Here is a 26676-nt window from a genome sequence, read left to right on the forward strand (position 1 = left end):
AAGTGACCTCTCGACACAGACCTGAAACTACGAGGGCGGGGCATGTTGTTAGCCGCAGCCCTTTGCCCTTTTTGTTCCGATTTAGTGGTCGCTCTGTGACAAATTTAAAGACGTTGGAAGAATTATCTCCAAGAGACAGGCAACCGGGCCCTCGGGCGTTCGCCTAAATCCTTGTTGTCACTTCAGCAAAAAGAAAAAAAAAGGTTTTCAGATGTGTTTTGGCGGGGGCTGAATGTGGGAACCGTGTGCCGGTTTGAAATCGTGCGAAGACGTGCCCGCTCACTGAAGGCAACCGAAGAAATCTCTCCCCTCCCCCCCTCCACCTGAGGCGGGCGGAAAACAAACAAGGCACACTCAGGTAGGAGGGCTAACCTTTTATCATCACCTCACAGGTGAGGGAGAGGTGAGGTTCGTGTTTGGGAGAAAGCTGCCGTCTCCCATGGGGCTTTTTGTTGTGCTGATTCTTGGGTTGTTTTTCTGGTTTGCTCCTTAGTTTGTTTTGTTTTTCCTGCTGTGATCGACACAACAGCAGAGTGGAATTGTTTTTCCAGGTTGATCCCATCCGCCTGTCTGCCCGTACAACCTCTCGGTGGGTAACGATGCCTTTTATCTCCAGCTAGGCTCTCATGTTGTTATGTCTAGCAGTCACAACATGACACAACACCCTTTTGTTCTGGACTTCACACTTTAGACTTTTACTTTTATCACCATTCTGAACTCAGGACCTGTCTACATATTATATTTATATTATATTTTCCTCTTGGTTTTGGCCTCTCGTGCACATGCAAACAGAGTTTTAGGTTGAGAACAATTTTCAAACTGTAAAACAAAATGCTACGTTCACACCAAAAGCGAAGCGAATTTTCGCAACGCTTTACTCATGTGAGTTTACTCGCACAACTATATGTGGTTTATTCTAGTCATTCACTTCATTCGTGTTGGAAAGGGGGCGTGGCTTATCTCCGTAAAAACAGTTTCCATTTCCGCCATCCACCATGGAAATAACCACTATTTCTGCTTTATACTTGTTGTGAAAATCCCCAAAACGCCCTCGTGTCTGGGTTCATAATATTATTCGTACACAGCTCGGTCGAGTTCAGCGACTCTGAACTGCCTCTGAATGACGGCAGCTTCCAGCACTACTTTGGGCGGACCAGTAGCCAGTTTGATTCAACAACGGCAGAGTATCTCAACGCTGATTGGCTTTTGCAACACAGCGTCATGCAAATTGTTCGCCAGAGTTGAAAAATGTCAACTTGCACGAATGAGGCGAATATTTCTCGTTGCGGCATTCGCGCTGCCCGGGGGAAATTTGCGTTGTTCACATCCATTTGGGTCTGTGCATTGACTTTGCATGTAATCTACTCGTGCGGAAAATGCGATCGCTTTTGTTGTGAATATAGCATTAGGTGTAGATTTAAAAAGAAAACTCTATGGCTATGCTTCATATGTTAAAGCTGCATTATCTCTACTGACCAACAGAGTGTGACACCTCTGGTTGTATAGAAGTATATGCGTCATGTGTTAAAGCTGCATTCTCTCTTCTGACCACCAGGGGGCGACTCCTCTGGTTGTATCGAAGTTCTATGAGAAAATGACTCTACTTCTCTCTTGATTTATTCCCTTAGTAAACATTGTGAACATGAGTTTATGTCTCAATCTCTACTTTCAAGTCTTCTTAAATAGAGCATGATGTTCATTTAGTAAATTATGGTCATTTAGAGTCAAACAGACCATAAAGCAGGGGATGCTCTAGGGCGGAGCTACACGGTGATTGACAGGTCTCTACAGCGCCTCTACGTCACTCCTCCTCAGTCCAGATTTGGTAACTAATGCAAGATGGCGACTGGACCGGCGAGTGTTTAGAGATTTTTTTTGTGTTCTAGTGTGGATTATTGGATTAGTAAATATTTTGTAAAATTAAGATATTGTGCATAGAATTTTATTTGAAAACGGTGATAAAATATCAGTTGACACTTTTTATTTTTTTATTTAGAAAGTGCCCCGGTGTAAGAGGCCAAATTAACCCCCGCCCAGATTAAACCTGCATATACTTTGGCTCAGGCCAGAGTATATCCAGGGGATAAACTGTCTGTTGAGTTGCGACATTGTCACCCACACAAAAGTCGGTGACTCCATGGATTGGTTGACCTATCCCGTAAGTTTCAGTCTGCAGTCATCAAGAGAACATGCACTTTATCTTGAAAACAAGCATGATCATTTTGATGTTGTTATCAGTGTTTAACTTTGAACATTCATATTGTAGCGAGGACTTGCTAGTCTTAGAAGTTGAAGTTTTCAGGACGTAGTCATCTTTGATCTTTGTGGAAGTGTAATATTTTTTGCTGTTTTTCTGGTTGAAGTAATAAAAGTCTATGTTTTAGAGTTTTAAGATTTAAGTCAGTTAGCTTTCTCACTTAACTTACCTGACAAAGCTGAAACCCCAATAAAATGTTGAAAAATTAAGTAATTCTTGTGTATATCACTCAACACTACTGACATCATGGGGGTATAATCTGCCCCGGAGTAGTATGGCCAGGCCATAATATACCCGGGGTATAATCTAGCCTAGGCCCCTTTAACCTCAGATATAGTCCGGACTGGGGGTATACTATGGCCTGTTACACCTGCAATGATTGACAGCTAAGGGTAGTGCAGAAAGCCCACAGCAAAGAGAGCCCAGCATATCACCAGAGCAGAGTAAAAAAGAAAAGAAAAAAGTCTCACAAAGATTGCCTCTTAAAGATTAAAATGTGGGGCTGTGTGAGACCACCTCTTTAGAGATCCAATATCTCCAGTATCTGCCACTAGCAAATACCGGATCTCTTGGAAACCTTTTTTTCAAAAGAAACAGCCACTCCTTTGAGAAAGCGGGGGGGGGGGGGGGGGGGGGGGGGGGATATCTGCAGCTCAGATCTCTCATTCCTGAGGCTATTACATTCTGGGTGCCCGTTGGCTCCAGATCTGACGGGGTTTTCAATCAACTAGTTCTTTCATTTTTTTTCAAACCTTTTTTATACGGGAGGGCTGCATATCACAAATAGTCTTTTTTTCCATGCAATCCTGCTTCACAGTCAACCTACTCAACAATGCTGTTTGCATTTAGGGAGAATAACAGTCGGGCTGCAATGGTAGAAAAGTGTCCCCTTGGAGAGATTTGGCTAAACCAAAACATAATCATTAAGTTGCCTCGCAAGGTGATGGGATTCTGACAGACACGGAGGAGGCAGGAGGCCTCCGGTTCTGAGAAGTGTATAGCATATAGAAGTCTATAATTCATGTGTTAAAGCTGCATTCTCTCTCCTGAACACCAGGGGGCGAGTCCTCTGGTTGTATAGAAGTTGATAGAGAATGACTCTACTTCTCTCTTTGATTTATCCCCTCAGTAAACATTGCAAAAATGAGTTTATGATCTCAATCTCTAGTTTCAAGTATTTTTCAATACAGATCGGCAGGGCGGACATCACACGTTGAGGGTGAGTGTTGTGCTTTTATCACCGTCTCTTCTTGCTCCAACGTTACAGCTGTCAGACTGAGTGGTGACAAGCTCATCTATCCTCAGAATGAAGCAGACATCAGTTTGGTTCTCAGGCTGAAAAAACGATGTAAGACAAATAGATAGTAAAAAGCACAGGAGTGCACCATGCATCGCATCCACATCCCAAATTAATTTTGTTCTCGTTTTCTCAGCTTTTTGAAACGAAATATGAGCAAATCCTGCAGCTAAAGTCAAGTCAAATGTGTGTGATTTATATTTTGCACTGACTGCAGTCAGCTGGTGTTCATTTCCAAACTGTTAACCTGAAAAAGCCTGAAACCCTGTCAGCTTCCTTTTGGAAAGAAGAGAGTTTTATTCTTGTCTTTGTGTTTTAGTTCCAAATAAAAGAAAATAATAATTGAGTGAGAAGAAGTACAGTATGGTTATTTCAAACCTTTTTCTTTTAATCAAAATGACAGAAAGATTAGTTTCTTAATATAAACCGTTGCCGTGGTATACAATGACATGTAAGTGATATAAAAAGTTGATACAGTGTAAGGGGTTTGTGAGTCAGCTCTGGCTGCTAAAAATACATCTCCACACAGTATGTTGTGCTTCTGATAATGTGAATGAAGTGTGAACACGTTGAAGCTCCTCTCAAAGGAAATCTACAGACAAATGTACAAATTCTGACAAGATCTATATTTTCAAAGACAGAAAATAAGCCTGAGAGTTACATCATGGTTTCCTCTTGCTCTTTGATGTCGAGTGAAAGAGGAAGCCAGCGCATTAGACGCCGCCGCGGCTGCGTATTTTTCCTTGTGACATGTTCCTGGCTGCTACTTTGTTGAGAGTGAAGAAGTTCAAAGACGGGAAAAGGCAGCACTGAGGGAGACAGTTTGTGTTTGTTGTCGGAAATGTCTGTAAATTACCCATGTGCCATCTGGCGGGGGGGGTGGGGGGATATGTTAAAGATTTGGAGAGGCGAATGAGAGTCCTTTGGGGAGCCCTTTGACGTAGATAAACAGGATCCACGTCCAGTATTGCGAATAGTGTGTGAGGCGGATGATTGATCTAACCTCCAGTATTGACAAATAAATATATCAGGAAAAAAATCCTGAAATGTCTGGAAATTTAAGGAACTTGGAGACGATGGGGATAATTTAGCCACTGAAAAGAAACGTCCACCAAAAAAAAAAAACTTGAACTTTTTTACTGGTTTCCCTCTCTGTCAGACCGAAAGGAACTGAAGCCGTTATCTTCACAGCCACAAGACTCTATTAAAAAAAACAGTAATTCTACCTCACAGAACACGCTGGTCTAACGCTGTTCCTTACTGCTCTTCCCTTATCAGCTGGCTCTGCTAACTGTCTGAGACAGTGGAGATAATCAGGCGATGGTGTAATTGAGCCCCTGCAACACTAATTTACTCGCAGCTCACTCAGATTTAGGAAAGCGGTCACGTAAATCTCAACAGAGACCTCGAAGAATAAAACTGTTAGCAATGTTGGCTCAACGCTGAGAGGGATTTAGGAGACACCTTTCGTCACCTGCAACACACATTTATTTGTTTTTATATTTATTCTATAATACTAATACACTTAACTACACCAAAGCTTCCTTTTACACAAGACATGTTTGCCTGGAAGTTGATGCTTCCAGAGACAGATATGGATGAACGAACATTTTCCACTCAGGTAATTACATCATTACTTTCATTTGTTACACACGCTTTCAGTGCTGCTATTATTTATCAACCGTCTGCACACACACACGCACACGCGCACGCACACGCGCACACGCACACACACACACACACACACACACTCATCATCTCAGAGAGAGCCTTTAATCCCTTGCTCCTCATTATTTCCCATATTTGGGCTAAAATCAGGGGTCAGTTTGACAGCAATCACAGCCCCGCTGTCGAGGCCGGCTTTCGGCCAATCACGGCCCTGCCTACAGTCCGTGGGGACGGAGCCAAGAGAACAGCGAGGAATGCAGATCAGCTGGGATGACGCAGCAAAAAAACGGCTACACAAAAAATGAGATGTCAGATTTTAAATGTTGGCTGAGTGCCACTTTTCATGTCATCGTTTTTATTTACTGTACTTTGTGTTGTTAAACTATCGAGGAAGTTCTCAACTCAGCTGTGTTTCTGTGTTGTTACTGTGCAAGCAAGGAATATATATATATATATCGTGGGTGCAAGCTAACTATGTAGCTCGCTCAATATGCTATCTTGATGTCAACTACAGGATCTAGTTGTTCTTAATACATAATTTGAAAAAAGAACACACACACACACACATCTCACAAAGCCAAGAGCTTTGTGAAACATCAAATACAGATTCAGATTTAGGTATCTGAAATACTGATAGAATAGTAAAGAATACTGAACCATTAAAGGGTATTTTTTGTAATTTATCCATCAGATCTTCACTTGACAAAAGAAACTTTGAGATCATGCCCTCAAGGCTCAACAGTAAACCTTATGAGCTTTTTTAGAAACTGAAAACTACACTTTCCTCTCCGAGGTCAAACTTTTCTCAACAAAGACACGAGTATTGACCCGGAGTCTAAGCATCGGAGCACGGATTGAGATCATCTATTGTTGCACAGTCAACCACGTGTGGAAACAAATGTAGCCTGGCTGAGTATTTTTCTTCATTATCTTTAAATGGTACTGAATTGACCTGCACAGCAGACATCTTTATGAGATATCTATACACTTATGATGCAATAATTTACAGTCTGTAGGTTTGATGTTTTAGGGCACTTCATTTCGCGTGTCATGGAGACGAGCTGCAGAACGTGTGTGTGTTGCTGTGCAGTTCCTACCTGCATCGACACGGCCTGAACGTGAACGGTCACTGGTGGAGAAAACAGCTCGGGGTCAGCAACACGCAGGGTGAACTCACCGGTTCTACGGAGAGGGGAGGAAGAGAAGAAAGAAAGAGAGGAAGAAAGAAGAAAAGAAATAAACAGGGAAATAAGTATAGAAAAGAAGAAAGAAAATAAAGAAAGAAAGAGAGAGCGAAATAAATAAAGGAGACAGAAAGAAAGAAGAAAAGAAAGAAAGAGAGAAATAATTAAAGGAAGAAAGAAAGAAAGAACAAAAAAGAAAGAAGTAAAGAAAGAAAGAAGAAAAGAGAGATATTGTTAAATTCATTGAAATCAGATCATCTAACACAAAAAGAGGTCAAAGTTCATTCTCTCTCTCTCTGATTGCGAGACTCACTTTGAATAAACATGGCCTACAAAAAGGCTTTATTTTGCCCAAAGCATTCTGGGAAAAAGAGTCCAGCGTGGCTCCCCTTGTGCGTAGTCATTAGACTTAATCACCTCGGTGCTGTGCAGGTGAGTGGAGGACGCGTCACACACCTGCTCACACACACACTCCTCATCAACGACCAGGCTTATTACTCCTAAGTCCCTGAGGCTGAGACACGGCCAAGTGCTGCAGGGGACCAAACGAGCAGCTACCAGCTGGAGCATAGAAAGTGTTGTATAAAGGTGCAAAACTAGCATCTAAATATCATAAAATAAGCATCAATATGTGATGCTCTGTTGGGTGAGTGGGTTGAGTTGTGAATACAGCATCCTCTTGAATTAAAAGATATTAACACTGGATTTTTGAAGCATGAATGTGTTTACAGTTTTTTCTGATTGCTTAGGCACTATCTTTGAAACTGTAGGCTATTTTTGCAAAACTCTACACACTAACCACAAAACCTTACACCAAACTAGCAAAACATTATATATCTCTTGCAAAAGCAAACAATTCTTGCAAAACTCTTCAAACTCTTTGAAAAACATTTCTTTTTGCGTCAATACAGTACACACAAACCATTATTTGAATAAGCACACGAAGCACCAACTACGCACTGATAGTATAAAAGAAAAACACGTGTGGCTTTTGCTTTTTCTGTGTAGTAAACACACACACACACACACACACACACACACACACACACACACACACACACAGGCATCCAAATGCGTACACATAAGAAAAGTTACATTTTTGTTCCTAACACTCAAACAACAAACAAAAGCGCAGTAGAAGAAAACTATAACATTTGTGTTAGAAAAAAAGAGCAGTTATTGTGTTCCTGACTCCCCTTCCTCTTCCTCTTCCCCGTCCTCTTCTTATCCCCCATCCTACTTCACCTCTTCCTTCTCCTCCTCCTCCTCTTACTTCTTCACGTCCTCGTCCTCCTCTAATTCTCACCCCTCTTACTCTCTGTCCAATATTGGCCTCCATTGTTGTCCAAACCAAATGTTTACCTGTGGCCTATTTATCGTGCTCAAGCTTTGATTTGTAAGTGAACTCAATTTCTAAAAGTGTTTTCACATGTGTCAATGTGGAAAAGCAATTGGCAAAATAGTGTAGCAATGTAGAGACCAATGTTTACAGTGTTGCTAGAAGTGTGTTAATGAATTGCAAACTGAGTGTAAAGCAGAGAACGTGCATTCAGTTTGGCACACTTGGTCAATGCATTGGCTAAAAGTGTTAATGGTTTCAGAAATCGTGCTTCAAGAATCACTGTTAGTGTTTAAGCATTCAGAAAAAACTGTAATGCAAACTTTAATGTTGCAGCTGGTTCAGGCGGGGCTAATTTGAACTAATTTATGTTCTGCTGGGTATTTGAACTTCTGACGATATGTCACAACATTGTTATATTACGTTGTTATATTACGTTGTTATATTACGTTGTTGGGTTAAATTGCTACGATGTTATGTTACATATTACAAGACGATCTCAAACAATTATGTTTTCTAACCTTAACCAAGAATTATTTTTACAATGTATTGTTACGATGTATTGTATTGTTACGATGTATTGTATTGTTACGATGAATTGTTACGATATATTGGTATAATGTATTGTTACGATCTTGCGTTTCGATCTTACGTTACGTTATTATGCAACGTTGTTACTTTTTGTTGTTATGTTACGTTGTTATATTACATGGTTATGTTACATTGTTACATAAGTGCTACGTTACATTGTTACGGTGTAAAACTATTACAAGACAATCCCAAACCATTACGTTTTTTCTAAACTTAACCCAAGTAGTTGTGTTGCCTTAATGCTTTTTGGACGTCACTTTGTTTGGAGAAACATACAATACCAACATTTCTTTTGTTGGCTGTGTTGAAATAACTGATATTTTAAAATAATTGTAGTAGAGTAAATAGTACAACCATGGCTTCTAAAATGTAGTGGAGTAGAAGTAGCATAAAAAAAAGATAATCAAGTAAAGTACAAGTATCTCAAAATGGTACAGTACTCGAGTACTTAAATAAATTCCATAAACAGTACATGTACATTCCAGCATCTTTAGCTGTGGTCAGTGGGTAGTTTGTTCACTTATGAAGCACATTATAAAAAGTCAATACTGTCATAATTTACTATATTAACTGTTTCTTGTGGTATAATTAATTGACGATGCATGCACACTGTGGCAGAGAAGACCGTAATGGATGCTTTAACAGAGGGTGTGAGGGCTATCAGAATAGTTTACAGGTGATAACTGTTGGAAAAATGGTGTTCATTCATTCATTCAGCAACTTGGAGAATACACGACACGCAGCACTGAAGCTGTTCTTCAGGCTCGCGGTGCTGCTGGTGTCATTTGTCACCATGTTCCAGTTCTCACGGCGCCTTTCAACAATGATAAAACTCTTTTTGAATTACAATTTCTTGCAACAGAAGTGAGACTGCTCACAGCTTTACAGCTTTTCTTATGGTTAGATTGTGGCCCATCAAAGATATATTGGACAGCTTATTAAAGCAACAACATATTGCTTCTGAATCTCTTTTTTTATGCACAGGCAATATATGTGACTGGTATATTTTCTGCATTCATATAAAATTATTTTTTTTATGCAGACTTCAAAGTAAAGTATGCCACGTAAGACATACAACTCAGTTTGTGACTTGACATGATCTGCTGAGGCAAGAATGATTGAAAATACCTTCTTTTGACAAGTGATAATTATTTAGCTTAGCTTATTTCCCTTTTAGTCTCTTTTATCCACAGAGCCGTTCGTATGAGGGCCAGACAAAAGGGAAATGATGAAAAGATGTGTTTTTAAAATGCTTTTACAAGAATAAAGTTAATATTAAACAACTTAATATAATTTTTTCAAATCAATAAAAATATATTGTGCTGAAAGTTAAGACCTTTATTTCGTAAATTTCGACTCATTCTGAACCTTTTTCTCTTTATTCTGAACATTTTGACCACAAAAAACAATATTATGCTTAAATAGTTTGTTTATGCCTGGCACTCATACTGACAGTTCAACCTTATTCTTGACATTTTGACTTTAATATCAAAATGCACAATGGAAATAAATCCCCTTCTTCTCATTTTCCCCATCGTATCTGGCCCTAATACCTTTCTGTAGTGTGTGAACAGCCCATTTGGACTCGACATGTGTTCCTCTGCTGGACTCTAAAGGGAATCAAGCCTGAGAGCATTTGTTTGTGGCTCTGTGTCTGCAGCCATTATCCCCCACTCCACATAATTTGACAAATATGGCTATAATATGCAGATTAAATCCTATTTGGGGCTTTACGTTTTATTGTCTCCATTAATCTAATGGCTCTAAACTGGGCAGCGGACCACATTTTTGCAAATTCATTGGCTTGCCTCCGTTTCGAGGGCCAGACCAGCTGAGTTAGGACCAAACTATCGATTGAACATGTCGATTCCGATTGGTGGCATGGACAATATGTCCAAAACTCAAAATGACACAGACTTGTTGCAGGAAGAAGCCAAAGCAGAACAGCTGTAGTGAGGAAAACTGTCTCCGGGCTGAGCTCTAAAGAGGCGGCATGAATTCTTTCTTTACATATTAGCGGCCTCTTTGATCTCTGGCGATGCAGAAATGCAGAACAAATGCAAATTCGGCCACATTAAAACGAGGGAAGTGTAAATGTAACGCGTGCAGGTTAATGGAAATGAACTTTCCAACCAGGAAGCTGCATAAATCTAAGCAGACGGCGGGCAGACGGGCCACTAACAAGAGCAGGAAACAATGAAATGTCACGGTGCTCGAGGAAGGAGAGGAGGTGCTTCATGTCAAGTCAAACGGAGACACGCCACACTTTGGCCACAAAAGAAGAAATTCCTTTAAATAGAATAATAAAGCATGGACAGGAAATCTATTCCTTCTACTGGAAGACTAATTAACGGAGAACATGAACACCGGATGGTTTGATGGGTGTGAAACTGGTACTGAGTGACGTGAGCGAGACTGAAGGTAGACTGAAGGTCGATCGACCAGCGTTTGGACCCTTTCATCAGCCACACGTTCATGTCACTTTTTACGAATTTCACACAATTACGTCACAAATAAAGTGTCCGTTTCACTTTATTGTCCTCATACGTAATCGTCCTCTCTCTCTTCACCACCAAGTGTGTACTTTCTCTCTCTCTCTCTCTCTCTCTCTCTCTCTCTCTCTCTCTCTCTCTCTTTTGAGAGATTTGCAGTGTTGCATCAGCACACTGGAGTTTTTCTCGGGGAACACTGAGGTTATTTTTTGGGATGACGAGCAGACAAAACGTTTTTTTCTCTACGTTATCCTACAAATGTCCAGCGACTTGAGTGATTGATGCACCTGTGTCTTTACTAGGTATGTTACGTTACGAAACTCTTAACGTACAATCTTTTAAAAAGAAAGTTAAAATAAGTCAGCATTGACTTTTGGTTTAATACAGGACACAAACAGTAGTCTTCTGGTCTCCTTTGTTTGACTAATCAACTGAAATGGTTTGTATGATATCGAACAAAAGATTACTACTTGTCAAAATATACTTATGTCTTTACAGGAAACAGCAGTTAGGTTTATGCAACAAAACTTAGTTAGGTTTAGGAAAAGATCGTGAAAAACTTAAGTTAGGCTTCAGAAAAGGTTGTGAAATACTTAAGTTAGTTTTAGGAAAATATCGGGAAATACTTAGTTAGGTTTAAGAAAATATCGTGAAATATGTTGGATGAGACCAGCCTGGAATCATGCAACCATCTCTAACTCCTCCCTAAGCGGACTTCCGTTGCTCTTTATACTCCATCACATGATCACGTGACCTCCTGAGAGGCAGACCTGCATGTCCTGGCTCACGAATACGTGGGTTGTATACAAATTAAAGTGCACTATTAGCTGACGTGCGATCAGAACATTGTATTCCTATCATGGCATCAAAGCCAGCGAGGCCAGATGAAGATGAATCCACGGGAGCTCCCTAAAGGCATCAGGTGCCGTTTCATCTGCAACCTCTAATTGGAGGGATGTAGGGAGGCACTGGTTAACCACAATGACACGAGGCAGATCCCACCGTTAGACTTTGCGCAAAAGGCATCAGACTGTTGCGAAATAACAGCGAAAAAGCTCGGCGTTGACGTGCACATCAAAGGCTGTGATTCATCGCTTCACAGTTTCTGCTGCAGAGTGAATTAACACGCCTGTTGGAGACGGATGCATTGAAAACCACAGATCAATTAAAACTCTCTCTATTAGCTTATGACTCCCTCAGGACACAAAAGTGTGTTATTTTTTTAAATCATTAGCACTATCGCATTCACGGAGCAATATGAAGATGAATGGACCCCATTTAAAACTCTCTCGCTTTCATTTGATCTATGGCAATGAGATGGTGTTGATCTGCAGATGGTTATTGTCCGTATCACACGCTGAAAACATGACGGACTGCAAGTTCTTCAGCACCAAAAGAGCTTCATGCCAATAAATGGAGCCCAGTGCGACCCCACCACTCCCCCGAAAAGAAAATGAACTGCTGTTGATTTAAATTAATTCTCATCTTCAATTTTCGAGTTCCTTCCTGGAAGAAAACCCGTTCACCAGGAAATCAACCCTCCTCTTCAATTGTGGTCAGGAGGAAGGTCGTACGGTCGGCCGGCTGATGCCTGTTGACCCGTTTACATTGAGGGCAGCGAGAGATCGCTGATGGATCCTCAACCACTGTCATCAAAACGGAAAAAGCGGAAATGGAGAACTGAAGCTGTTCTGGACCGAAGCGTTACTTTCATTTCCCGGCCCAACTTTCCAGTTTATTTCCTGCTCCTGTGTGTCTTTCTGCCTGTTGCATTATGGGTGTTTTTTCCTATGTGCATGTTGAAAGTCAGCGCATAATGGCAACTGAGAGGAATCCCTCACTGTGAGGCACTGATACCAGTTACTGACATTTAACCTTGAGGATTTAGATGCTTTTAAATGTGTTAGAAACTGTTAGAAATATCACTAGCTATCTAATAATAATAATAATAACAACAATACTACTCGACTACTACTACTACTAATAATAATAATAATAATAGTTACAATAATAATATATTTAATTTAGGAAGCGCTTTATAAGAAACTCAACAACACTTTACAAAGGAAAAACAATGATAATAATGTTGAAAAACATACATAATAATAATTCCCATAAAACATCATCATCAACAGTTTTTCTTCCTCTAAACTTTTGCCACCCCCCTAAACACAGCGAGTCCACTGACCTGGCTTTGTCCTTCTGGTGTCTGAACCGGACCCGGCCTGATATCAGCTCCGCCCAGGTGAAGGTGTCGTCCCTGCTCAGGTCTCGATCGCCCGCCCCTCCCTCCCCTCTGAACAGGACCAGCCGGCCGTTATCGGGGCCCTGAACCAGGTGGAAGACCAGCCGCTCGGGCGGACTGTCGGGGTCCTTCGCCCGCAGCAGGCCGAGGGACAGCGGGGCGAGACCCCCGAGGGGGACCAGCAGGGAGCCATTGACCTGGAGGGCCGGAGGCCGGATGTTCACTGGGGAGGAAAAATATGAATCATCACAGTGAACTGGAAACGATGAGGTGAAAAAGGGTTTTATCTTCGAGGTTAATCACAAACAAACTCCTCCTTCTGTTCTTCCTCCTCCTTATCCTTCACATCCTCTTTCTTCTCTGCCTCCTCCTCTTTCTCCCTATATTCCTCTTCTTTAGTCTCCTTCTCCAGCTCTTTCCTTTTCCTCCTTCTTCTCCTTTTCCTCTTATTTGTCTTCCTCCTCCTCCTCTTTCCTCTCCCTCCTCCTTTGCCTCCTCTTCCTTCTCTGCCTCGTCCTCTTCCTCTTATTTCTCCTCTTCTCCCCCCATCACACGTTTAATGATTCCAAGTCTTAGACAAGATTAAAGTAAATACACATTGTGAGATTTTATCAGAATGATGTATGATAAATGAAAGAAAAGATGAGAAATACTGGCGACAGGTTTAAAGGTTATATATTAACTATAATATGAACTCATAATCTAATAGTTTTGCGGATGTGATTATCTTTGATTACAGCGTGTGCGGTTAAAACCAAACTTTTAAATCAAAAGCTGTACATTTGTCTCATACAACGAAATCAAATAAAAATTGACAGGTTTCACAAGTTAATTCATTCGGAATAATAATTCAATAAAACCCTTTTCAGGAGAGAAAAAACAGCCTTTAATAACTAATAATGCATTTTAATGCCCTAAATTTATCCAATTAAAATTGCAGCTGGATCAGACTGAGTGGGTGTGGGGATGAGACGAGGTTATGAAAATTAAACGGAAAAACGTGTGTGCGTGCGGGCGTGTGTGTGTGTGTGTGCGTGCGTGCGTGTGTGTGTGTGTGGCAGAGACGGTTGGTGCAACACGAGCGAGGCGCCTGGGTCTCAGCGTGGCATTTCACAAGTCGGCTTTAATTGGAAGCGACTTTGTTGGGGAACTTTTTAAAGATCAGCTCTTTTGAGAGGCCGCGTCTGTAATCTCATTACATCTCCTCTAACGACGCCAACAGGCACTCCAAATCCCCTCAACTAAACTTTTTTTTGGCCACGCAATTAAACTCACAAATGAGAATATATATACGTCTGCACATTTTAAAAAGCGCAAAAAGTTTCTCAACTTTTTCCCCTCTTCTTCTTGCCTGGCAAAAAAAAGAAACAACAACAAAAAGTAATTTGGTTGCGGGCTATTTCACAGGATTAACTAATGGATTAGTTGAAGCCTCCAGGCGGAACTTTTTTTTTCTTCATTATTTCACAAGAAGAAAGCATTTATCACAAAAGGAACTCATATTAATATATTTCTCTATTACAATTATGCCCTTTCAAATTTCATGAATCATCTCCCGACCACGGAGAGATCCTGAAGGCCTCGGCGTCTCCGCCTGCAGGTTAACGAGCCCCGTTTGAACACGAAGAGCCCAGAAAACAAGAAGTACGCGGCTCCTCTAATGACCGGCCTCTGCAGACAATGCTTCTCTCAGTGTTATTTAGCAGGAGCAATTAGCACCATGGCAACAGGAAGCTCCTAATGGGCAGTTAACGTCGGCAGTCTGTTATTACAAACGTCTGACTTTAACTCATTTTTTAAGAGCAGAGATGAAAAAATAAAAGGTTTACTTCTGCTTCTATTCAATAAATTCATTTCTTTGTGAGTGCATCAGAAGCAGAAGTACTTATGAATTCTCCCTGCCTTCCATGAGGTCTGAAGCTCATTTACGATATTTCTCACTTCAACAATGAATCAATCTGTCTTGAATCAAAATCTTCTGCCCATAATGGAAGTCCATGTTGGAGGCAACAGCTGACTGTTTGCCATTTCATGTCTGCTGAAAATGAATATATTTGTTTCGTCAAGCTTGTTTGCAGAGTTTTCGCCGTCGCCATCTTATTATGGAGGCCAGGTTGTTTTTTGTAGAGACCTGTCAATCACAGTGAGTCCCGCCCTAAAGTATACCCTGCTTTATGGTCTATTTGACTCTAAATGGGCCATCATTTGGATAAAATGCTTCCTGTGAATGGAACAGGAAGTGGGGAAGAGGCTTTTTATTTGTACTACTAATACACACACACGAAAACGTATAAAGACTGCAAACTTTAAAAAACTGCATAAATGTCTCAATAAAATTGGTGAAACCTTTTTTACCCCATCCAAATTAATGGCGAAAATTGCGAATTGACTGCACTCAACTAAATACTGAATATCTCCTCAACCCCAAGGTCTATTTGAATAATTTAAAAAGCTATAATATACAGAAAACCTGTGTGAACATAGATCATAAGTTCATACATATGTTAGTGGTATCTTAGTTTATGATAGTACACAGAAAAGAAAAAGAGGGGGGAAGTATCTCAAAGTTAAACAGCTGCTCGGATTTTGGCGGGAATTCCTAAAAAGCGCGCTCAAGAGGAGTGTTTTTGTCGCTACATTTCAAATGCAGTACTGCAGCTTTAAGAAGTGTTTCCCAAATATATAAACCATAATACTGACTCAATTGACCCTCTAGCGGGACAACAATAAGCCACAAAGCAGACGTTGTTACCGTGGCAGGTCCTGGTCTTCTGGTCGGCGTAGAATCCGTGACCGCAGTCGGGCGTGCAGTAGCCCTCCATGAGGTAGGCGTGGTCTCGACAAGCGCCGCAGCGCCCGACGCCGTCACACAGCACGCAGTCGGAGGAGCACGCTGGAGGAGAATTTAGCTTCTTTGATTGATTGATTTTGTTCCTCTCAATTTCAAGCTAAATCACGTCTAGGACTCATTAAATGAATACATATAATATATATTTAGATACATATATATATATATATATATATATAAATATATATATATATAATACAAAAAAAGGTTGCATTCAACAAAGTCTTACATTTGCAGGTTTGTGAGGGGGCGTCCAGGAAGTGGTTTCTGCCACATTCCAGCACACACTGACCCTGCAGGGCGGCGTAGGGAGGCTGGCACTGCTGGCACTGTGCCGGACCCCGACACTCCACGCAGTGGTCATCACAGCCTGGCAGAGACACACACACACACACACACACACACACACACACACATACATACACACACACACCAAGAACATTAAACACAAATCAAAGTGACACCAAGCTGTGGCTTTAAAGTCATACAGAAATACGCCCAAACTCAAAATGCACATTTGGTTTATACCCAGTTTCCAAGTGGATCATGTTTAATTTGACATTCAGTAGATTATTTGCATTTGTTAGACTCACGACTATAAGTTGTATTAAGCCATAAAGGACCTGAGCGTCCGACCACGTGGTCAGAGATCTTAACGGGTCTGAAGGAACCTTTGGGTTCCCTGCTGTTGATGAACGGCTTTAATAAGAAATACACAAGGAACTAGTCACTAATGCACAACGATAATAGAAAAGAGGAGGAGGAGGAGGAGGAGGAGGAGGAGGAGGAGGAGGAGGAGGAGGAGGAGCACACGCTCCTGTGATGTGGTCCAGGTCTCTGGGGGGACTTACCGAGGCATTTGTCTCCATCCTGATAGGAGCCGGGGGAGCACCCCTGGGTGCACACGCCCTCCTGCAACACGTGTCCCTCCATGCACAGCAGGCAGTCGGTCCGCAGAGGACCTCGACAGGCGTTACAGCTCCAGTCACACTCTGGAGGAGGAGGAGGGAAATAAGAGGAAGAGGAAGAATAGGAGGAGAAGGAGGAGGAGAAATAAGAGGAAGTGGATGATTAGGAGGAGGAAGAGGAGGAGATGGAGGAGGAGAAATAAGAGGAAGAGGACGAATAGGAGGAGGAAGAGGAGGAGATGGAGGAGGAAAAATAAGAGGAAGAGGAGGAAGCAGATAAGTAAGACGAGGTGAAGGATGAAGAGGAGGAAGTGGAAGCAAAAGAGGAGGAGGAGGAGGAGGGATTTTGAAGGGGAGAACAGAAGAAAAGAGAGATCTCATTATTTCTTTATTTCATTATATATTTATATGTTTCAGTTTATTTTCTCCACTTTTCTCTCATCAAGCTGCTCGTCCAGTAATGTTGACGACTAAACACAATTAAAACAAATTAAACTGTGTGTTTGTGTGAGCGTCTGGGTTTGTGTTAAAAGGGATGACAGGTTTTACACAGAAGAGAAGAAACCAGGGGGCTTTTATATTATATTATATATTAGATATTATACAGGATAAATAATGCATAACATGCTCACTGAAAAGGAAACAGGTCAGTAAGACTGGTAATAAAATGTATTTATTATATATTAAAGGGTTTCAACATTTAAGAGCATTAAATACTTTATTATAACTTCACCAAAGTTATTATCACTCATTCTGTAAAAAACATAACTGTCAAGAATAGAAGGAGGACCATGTTGAAACATCATGGAGGTTTTAGAGATCAACACATATCTCAAGTTAGAAGGCTTAAAACTTTACAGATACATTTTGACACAAAGAAACGACTCTTCCTGCTTTGACTTTTTTTCATATTTAGACGTGATGAACGACGAGTGCAGACATCAAACGAAAGAGGAGGAAGAAGAGGAGGAGGAGGAGGAAGAGGAGGAGGAAGAGGAAGACTAGTGTAATATATAGTCTTGAATTAGGAATGTTGTCTTTTCCACATCTACAGAAACATTTATTGTAGATATCTGAGAACGATCACTGTCACAAAACTGAAGACAACCGATCATCTGATCAGCAGATACTTGTAAAACGAACGGCACAAAGCATCTTTAGTTTTATCGGTATTTTGCTGAGTCAGATGGTGAAGAAAATCAAACTACCATAAACAGTTCAATCTTAAGAAAAAAATATTTTGTTCACGGTGTGGCATCACAAGGGGACAGGTAGTGGAGGGGCGCTACAAAATGGCCGCCAGTGGAAGAACTACATCTCCCAGCCTGCCTCACCGCTCACCCATCTGCAGCTGCTTAAGGCACCTGATTGAGGCAGGGCTGGGAGACTTAAAAGAGAGCACCTGGGAAGGTGAACCCACAAGCCCCTGGAAGAGGACGACAAAGGAGAGGACCTCGTAGCCTGGATTCACCAGTGTTGAGTTTTGTTTGGTTGATTACCCACTTTCTCCTCCGGGATGTTTTATGTTTTCTAACTGGACCTTTTTTTGATACTTTGTTGTTTGGACGTTACCTTGCTGGTGGGATGGGAAATAAACCTTTACTTTTTTGTTAAATACCCTCTGACGTGCCTGTGTCCAGCTCCCTTTTTGCACTGCCCCAGGCTAGCCTGTCCTAGCGACAGCCCGTGACACTACAACGGTTATAATCCTGAAGAATCCGCTTCGTCTCTTTACGTTGCACCTCCTCACACGACAGAGGGAGAGGAGGAGGAACACTCTGCTGTGATGAATTAAACGTGCAGGGTTCCACTGAGGGTTCTCCAACGGGAGCTGAGCGCTAAATGAAAGAAGTTCCTCCTCAGAAAAAAAGATCGGTGAGGAATCCAAAACAACGTTGTTGGCAGAAGAGATTCTCTCAGGAGGAGGAGGAGCTCTAGGTTCATCCAGGGTTCAGAGGATTAACCAGGTAGAGGAGGAGGAGGAAAAAAAGAAGAAGAGGTAGAAGAAAAGGAGGATGAGGAAAGGGAGGAAGATGAAGAGAAGAAAGAGGAAGAAGATCAGAGGGAGGAGGAGGAGGAGGAGGAAGAGAAGGAATAGGGCAGGATGAGAAGAAAGATGAAGAGGAGGACGAAGATGAGAAATAAGAGGAAAAAGAGGAGGAGAATGAAGAAGAGAAGGCAGAGGAGGAGAAAGAGAAGAAGATGATGATTGATGAGGAGGAAGAAGAGGAGCTTCCCGGCGCTCTGGGGTCACCCAGGGTTCAGAGGATTAACAGGTTGCAGCTCGGGGGATAACCAGTCGATGGTGATCGGCTCCGCGAGCAGGAAACCAAACTGTGCGTCTCGCCTCGAGCGGAAATCCTGAGTTTATAATCCCGGCGCCCTGACACCTGAGAAAAAAACCTTTACGCAGAAACCAAATCACTGATAAAGAGAAAGTCAGAGAGGCTTGTCGGCCGTTCAGCTTCACATGAGACACTTTCCTGTGAATTAAATCTGTGTTGAGCGGAAGTGACACCACGGTCCTCCTTCAGAACCCGAGTCCAAGGACGAATATTCAACCTGTGAGTCACGAGGCGTTTGAGATTTAATACAGAGTTGAAACTCACCACGTGGTTCAGGGTTTCTGCATTTCTGGTCCAACAGTTCTTCACTTGGAGCCCGTGAGCTCAACGTAGCACACGTGCAATATGGATTCATTTATGAACGTGTGTGTGTGGGGGGGTACCTCTGCAGGTCCGGGTCGTGGTGTTCAGGTAGTACTGGTGGGCGCAGCTGTCGTACTGGCATTCCCCGAACAGAAGCACCTTGGCCGGGTCGCGGCAGGACGTGCAGACGCCGGGCATGTTGCACGCCAGGCACTGGCCGTCGCACGCTGCCGGAGACAGAGAGAGGTCACAATGAAGTCAGGGCGGGGCGGGGCGGGTGGAAGAGGGTGTGGTTTTTGCAAACGATCGCTCCAGGATTATTATCATCATCATTATTACATCCAACATCAATGTGTGGATTTGATTTTGTTTGTTTACCTGCTGGTTAACAGGATAAAAACAAACAAAAAAGGAACATAATAAATATATATTTACAAAATTCTGTGTGCATCAAAGTATTTCTAAATAAGTTACTTCAGTTACCAGCTGCTGGTTCTTGATTAAAAACCTGTGTGACGGGTGTATAAGGTGGTGGACCACAGTGCTCCTGACTCACTGAACACTGCTGTGTGTGTGTGTGTGTGTGTGTGTGTGTCAGCGTGATAAACGGCTTTAAAGCCTCTGCATCCGGCGTTATCAAGGTAACGCAGACCACACACACCGTGGAGGGTTTCTGGCTTTAGCTGCAGGTGCGTCGGTAAAATAAATAAAAACTGCAAACAGTGTTCTTATTATTTTGTCCACTTCATGCAACATCATTAGCAGTCCTCGAGGTAATCCTGGAGCTTCTGGACGAGAAGTATCTTACCCTGACAGCTCCTGTGGCCGTTGTCATAGTAACCGGAGGGACACTTGGGAGCGCAGAGGCCCGAGGGCAGCAGGAGGTCGCCGGCGGGGCAGGACGTGCAGGAAAGAGGCCCCGACCCACTGCAGGTGTCACATGACGGGAAACATCCTGGGTGAAAGAGGAAGGAAAGATGAGTTTAGTGACGTAGAGACCTGTCAATCACCTTGTAGCCCCGCCCCTAAAGCTGCTTTATGGTCTGACTCTAAATGGACCATAATTCACTAAAAGACTTGACACTAGAGATAGGGACCATAAACTCATGTTTACAATGTTTACTGAGGGAATCAAGAGAGAAGTAGAGTCATTTTCTTATAGACTTCTATACAACCAGAGGAGTCGCCCCCTGGTGGTTTGAGTTTAAATAACTACGGAGGTCAACAGTGACGTCCTGGCTCATGATTACATGGATAAAAAAATGAGTTTAAAGGGATATCTACGAATCACAGCACTTAGGTGCATCGCTACAAACAGGCTGAATGTGCACAAGCTCTGAGAAAGGTTTGCTAACGCTATGTCGCCTCTAAAAGAGTCCACGTTGAGAAAAGAGGTCATGGAAATAACGTATGGTTAAAGGACTACACAACAAATAAATATGTGAGATTAAATAGAAAAATGCAGCGTAAACATGACATTTACTGCTTAAAATACATGAAGGAGGTTAGAATAATGCAGTAATAGTACACGAACAACGCATGAAAGTACACCAGAGAAGCACCAGCATAAAGTCAGTACTGTGGTTTAATTCTCATCGTGACGACTAAGTTGGACGACTAAAAGCTGCTGAGATTTCAAGTCTAAATCTAAAATGATACATATTCATAAGTCTCACTAATCACTATCAAGGGTCTAATCATTCTCAGATTGCTCTGTTGCTCACAATCCCCCCCTCCACCACCACACACACCTACACACCTACACGCGCACACACTTACACGCACACACACCACTCATATCCAGCCTTGAATAATAATCATCACCACAAAAAATAATGAAAAGATGGAAACATTAAATTTCGTGGTGAAATTCATCCTCTGCCCCGAATCAACAGCAGGATGAGTGAGACGTTACCTATATCTAGAAATGCTATTTCCATCTCTCTGGCTTTGTGTGTGTGTGTGTGTGTGTGTGTGTGTGTATGTGTGTGCAGCTCTCAGCTAAATCAGACCCCAGAGGGTTTTTCACTCTTCCAGCGGAGCTTCCTGCTCACGCTCTGCATTTAAATCTGTGTGCAGGATTTTTTTTTACAGCGGCGGCTTCCACGCGATGGGGATGACGATGAAGATGCTGATGGTGGTGGTGGTGGTGATGACGAGAAGGACAAAGAGGTGCACGAGGCCAACCGCAGTGATGACTGGGATAATGTCGATGCGCAGAGTTAAGGGAGAGGGTGATTGAATATGAAGGTGATTTTGATGAGGATGATGATGGTCCGGGGGGGGTAATGATGAATGAAAACAATGATGTCGTACGTAAGTGTTAACACACAGACTGGCAACAGAAGCACGGCGCAGTGTTGAGCTATGAATAACATTAAGCTGCAAAGACGCCGCTGGTGTTTGGGTTTAATTGGTGACCGTGTTAACAGGTGATAACGATGATCCCAATGAGGCTACATTATCCAAAGTATTACTTTAGAATTGTCTTCAAACCATCCCTCTCCCTGCAGAGCAGCTGGTAAGACAACGCCGGGCGTTGTTACCCCCCAAATATCCGCCCAGTCACTGGTTTGAATCTCTCCAGTGTTTTACAGTCGGAGGTCAAAGCATCAGGAGGGAAATGTGGGGATTTGGGAGTTATTTTGTGGCGTTATAAGAGTATCAGGGAGTGAGTACTTTTCTGATGTACTTCTATAGCCGGAGGAGAGATTTGTCCGGGAAATGTATTCCACTGCAAAATGAAAAGAATAAACCTCTGACCGACTTATTCATGAAAGCAGAATGTTTTTTCTTTTTTTTCTTAAAACACTGGCTCTGAATTCAGTATTTATTATATTTAAGAAGAAGAAAAAGCTCCTAGCGGGTCAACGTGACGACCCCAATTTGAAAGATCTCTGACTGATGAATAAAACATAAAAGTGGTGGCAGAGATTTTTTTCTTACAGGTGTAACAGTGTGACCTCTGACCTTGGTGCGTGTGCCGTATAGAAGCAAAAGGGAGGGGTGCTTACTGATGCAGGCTCCGTGCCGGCTGTAGTGGCCCCGGGGACAGTCGGGGACGCAGTGGTCGCCCAGCAGCCAGGTCCTCGCCGCCTGGCACCACAGGCACACGCTGCCGACGCCCGTCTGGAGGTCGGCCGTGCAGCGCTGACAGTCGGAGCTGCACTCTGCAGGACGGACGGACACACACACACACACACACACACACACTTACAGTTTAGTTTTGACAGATAATATTACTGGATGCATTTTAAGCATACAAATTGGAGGAAACTATTCAGTTGTCTGTTGAATATATTCATCATTCCTCCTAAATAAAGCGAAAACATTTCGCATCCAACAACCAGATGAATCGATAGAATATTCGGTAGAATACACGATTACAAAATCGGCAGCAGCCAAACTCTAATTGGAAAACGACTGTAAACAGGATGGAGAGGTTCTAAATCAAGTTAAAATAAAAACAGTCAACATACTAAGGTTTCTCCGATTAAACTCTTGATCTTCATCATCATCATTTGGCCGGGAGCGGACGGATCTCCTTGCATGCTTTGTTGTAACATTTGAATAACAAATCAGGATTTGTATTCATACAGAAAAAGTGGGAAAAAAACTTTTTGATCTATATTTACTTTTTCTCTAATCTGTTTACTTAAAAAAAAAAATCTACGCCTGTGGGATTCTTCTTAAAAGACATACTGAAAAAATTATAAAGGAAGCAACAGGCAAAGACAATTACGCAACAGAAACAGTTATAATGAGGACGTCTCTATAAATGTGATAAATTCACTAATTAAACCTCGGCGGGGATTCTTTAGCGGGAAATAAAAAATCAGAGAGGAAACATTCTCCTTCTGTTCTCTCCTCTCAGCTCTGGAGCTTATATCTCCCTCCATCTTCTAGATAACCAGACCCGTATGTGAACCCACGGGACAGGGAGCATGAAGGTCGCCCAGATGGGGAACAATGGGGAACAATGGGAAACAATGGAGAGCTACCGAGATCTCTATCTGCAGCTCTGCAGGTGAAGAGGGAGCGTGATGACGGAGGATGCATTCAAGCAGACTGATGACTAGGGATGGGTATCGTTTGGGTTTTTTCCGATACCGGTGCTAAACCGATACTTTTAAAATGATACCGGTGCCTGAACGATGCCTGAACCGATACTTTTTTATTGCCAAGGCAATTTTTTTTTTTTCAAATTGAACAATATTATTAACTGTTTTAAGTATACTATAGATATAAATAAATAAGTACATACAAAACACACTTCAAACTACAGCTTCAAACCTTTTAACTTCAAACTATAAAAATATATATTTAAAAAAGGAACAGACACAAGCATCATGGCCTTTTGGGACCATGTGCAAAAGAACTCAGACACTGTTGGTTCCTAAAACTGCTGCTTTACTGGACTACACGTCATCATTCATATCAACTGGAGAGATTTGTTCCAGCAAGCCGAGGACGGACGTTCAAAAGCTCGTGCTCGTGTCTCCAGCGATCTCTGTGTGCGCGCACTGTGTGTGTGTGAGCGCTGGAAGCCCCGCCCCCTCGAGCCCCGCCCTGCATGCAGGCAGACAGAGAGCAGAGCAGCGAGTGTGCTCTGATCCGCGCTATTTTAATAATCGTTTTTAGCGTGCGGGCACCCCGCTACCTTTTTAGAATCTATATACCGTGCAACTTTAAAGAGTAGTGTAAAAAAAAAAGTATTTAAATCGGCTCAGGCACCGGAAGGAAGCACCGAAATCTGCGTTGCTTTTCGGTCCGGTAGGTACCGGACGTGTTGGAACCGGTGCCAGTTCTCGGTACCCAACCCTACTGATGACGAGACATAAAAATGTTTCCCGATATAAATATATAGAAAAATAAATAAATACATATTTATTTATATTTATGTCTCGTCATCGGTCCGCTTGAGGGTATTTCTGACTCCAGACCAGCCGATCCTCTTGAACACGTTCGTTCAGGTGAGTAACGCTCTCCTTCTGAAGCAGATCCAACATCGACAGACTAGAAGAAGAAGAAGAAGAAGAAGAAGAAGAAGAAGAAGAAGAAGAAGAAGAAGAAGAAGAAGAAGAAGAAGATGTTGAAGTTCCTCTCCTGTCATGTCCCATCCACACCTTTTCAGATGAGATAACTCAGGCGTCGGGGGGATTATTGACGGCGCAGACTAAAACTGAATATAAAATTGAAATGGTATTGATTCGGGTCCTCGAGAGTCCCTCTTTACGGCGCAGTTACCACTTTTTGAAGCGCATAAAAAAAGGTATTGTGGAGATATAAATGCACGGCACGCAGACTGGATTATCGTATTCTCCCGTGGGGTCGGATTTATTCCAGACATTATCCAATACTGGCTCTTTTTCTTTTTTTATCCCCCTGCATCCGCAATATATAGAGCAGAATCCCTTTTAACGAGAGTGACGCAGGGAAATTAAGACCAAAATGTGTCTCAATTAGGCTGCTTCCTTGTGACTTTGTGGCGCTAAAAAGAAAAGAAGATAAAAGAGTGCCGCAGGAGTTCAGAAAGCGAGAGGAACAAAAGTGGGACATTATTTGAAGTTACGGGCGTGAGAAGAGACGGCGTGTGTTTCTCTGGCGCCGGCGTCACCCCGTCTAGACGTCCTGCCCGAACAAAGCACGGATTTACAGCCTACTTTTCTCTCTGATTCACTGCTGGCTGTAATAATGTCACATTATTTTATTACTGACTTATGACAAGAACAACTTGCATCTCAAAGGAATCTCCAGGTTCCCAGCTGTCAGGTGACGTATACAGCTCTTCTATACTGTTGGCCTGTCATGTGATCAGGGGCGTGGCGAATCAGGGTAGGACACGTCGTGACCGCTGGCACCCCCAAATCGAGTAGCAAAACATTGGGCGTCAACGCCGTCGATTCCAAACTTCTCCATTTACGCCCGTCTGCACCGGGACGCTCACAGTAAACGTGTGGACGTGAGGGTTGAACTCCTCATCAGTGGTTTTTTTTCCTAAAATATCAATGGCGACGTGTTCTTGGTTTAGTTCACAGCCACAGCTCCACGTGCACCTTTTCACGTGCACCTTTTCACGTGCACCTTTTTCCACGTTGCATCAGTTCTGTTCTTCGACGAGGTCTCTTCAGAACAGATCAATATTAAGCGAGGCCTCCGCTCAGGGTGACACCGACATCATACTGCCTGCACATGTGACTCAAAGCCAATCACAGGGTCTTTAGTGGAACAGAAACACGCTGAAGTGGGAACGCTCAAAAGGTGCAAAGACGGTAAAAAGCAGTTCCTGTCATCAGAGGAACTCGCTCATGTTGAGCATTGATGTCGCTGTCGGCAACAACGTCTCTTAAATGGGTCTCTGCACAGGGTTTTTATTCTCTACTGACGGGAGGAAAAACATAAGAATCATGATCCCATGTCTATTCTTTCAGCGCCTTGTTTCTATGGTGATGCATTCCTGTTATCCAGCGGGCAGCGTCTATTTTAAGCGTCATGTTAAATGACTCCAACGCATTTATGACGCAAAATAAATTGCCATATGGTGTTGAAAACTCCCTCTCTCTCTCTCTCTGTTTCTGTCTTTCTCTCTGACTCTTTCTTTCCCTCTTTGACTCTTTCTCTATGACTCTCTCTCTATCTCTGACTCTCTCCCTCTTTGACTCTTTCTCTCTGACTCTCTCTCTATCTCTGACTCTCTCTCTGACTCGGCTCGGTTCTCTTCCGATCAGACAAGATGGATATCAGGAAACGAGAGCAGAGTCTGACCAGTGAACATGGTTTTTTTTTTCTTGGCCGGTGGCCATTAAATGATAAATAACAGTCAACAAGACAACGCACAAACAACTCAAACTGAAAATCTACTTAACAAAAAGGACAACAAAGATTTGTGTGAGCTTTGTCACGTGTCACTGGATAGGTGTTGTTTACATGGGCTTTGTGTTGTTTATTTACGTCTCCTTTACAGTGGGCCATGTCCAAGTTATTGTGTTTCCCTAATCCTCTCAATCACCCGTCCTAAAGCATCCCCTGCTTTATGGTCTGTTTGACTCTAAATGACCATCATTTACTAAATGAACATCATGATGTATTGAAGAAGACTTGGAACTAGAGATTGAGACATAAACTCATGTTTACAATGTTTACTGAGGGAATAAATCAAGAGAGAAGTGGAGTCATTTTCTCACAGACTTCTATACAAC

The 26676-nt window shown here is 42.4% G+C and overlaps 1 protein-coding gene across 1 annotated transcript in view; it reads right to left on the bottom strand.

Moving 5' to 3' along the window:
• Positions 1–26676, bottom strand: part of fras1 (Fraser extracellular matrix complex subunit 1) — a gene marked incomplete at its 5' end in the record, with an annotated part of 223559 nt that overhangs the window by 75284 nt on the left and 121599 nt on the right. Inside the window, 8 exons of the mRNA XM_079222966.1 lie at positions 6320–6404; positions 13017–13296; positions 15826–15966; positions 16151–16291; positions 16773–16913; positions 19558–19704; positions 20286–20432; positions 22492–22647. Coding sequence (XP_079079092.1) covers positions 6320–6404; positions 13017–13296; positions 15826–15966; positions 16151–16291; positions 16773–16913; positions 19558–19704; positions 20286–20432; positions 22492–22647 — 1238 coding nt within the window. The remainder of the gene's footprint in view (positions 1–6319; positions 6405–13016; positions 13297–15825; positions 15967–16150; positions 16292–16772; positions 16914–19557; positions 19705–20285; positions 20433–22491; positions 22648–26676) is intronic.

This window comes from Taurulus bubalis, assembly GCF_910589615.1.
Source record: "Taurulus bubalis genome assembly, chromosome: 8".
NCBI lineage: Eukaryota > Metazoa > Chordata > Actinopteri > Perciformes > Cottidae > Taurulus > Taurulus bubalis.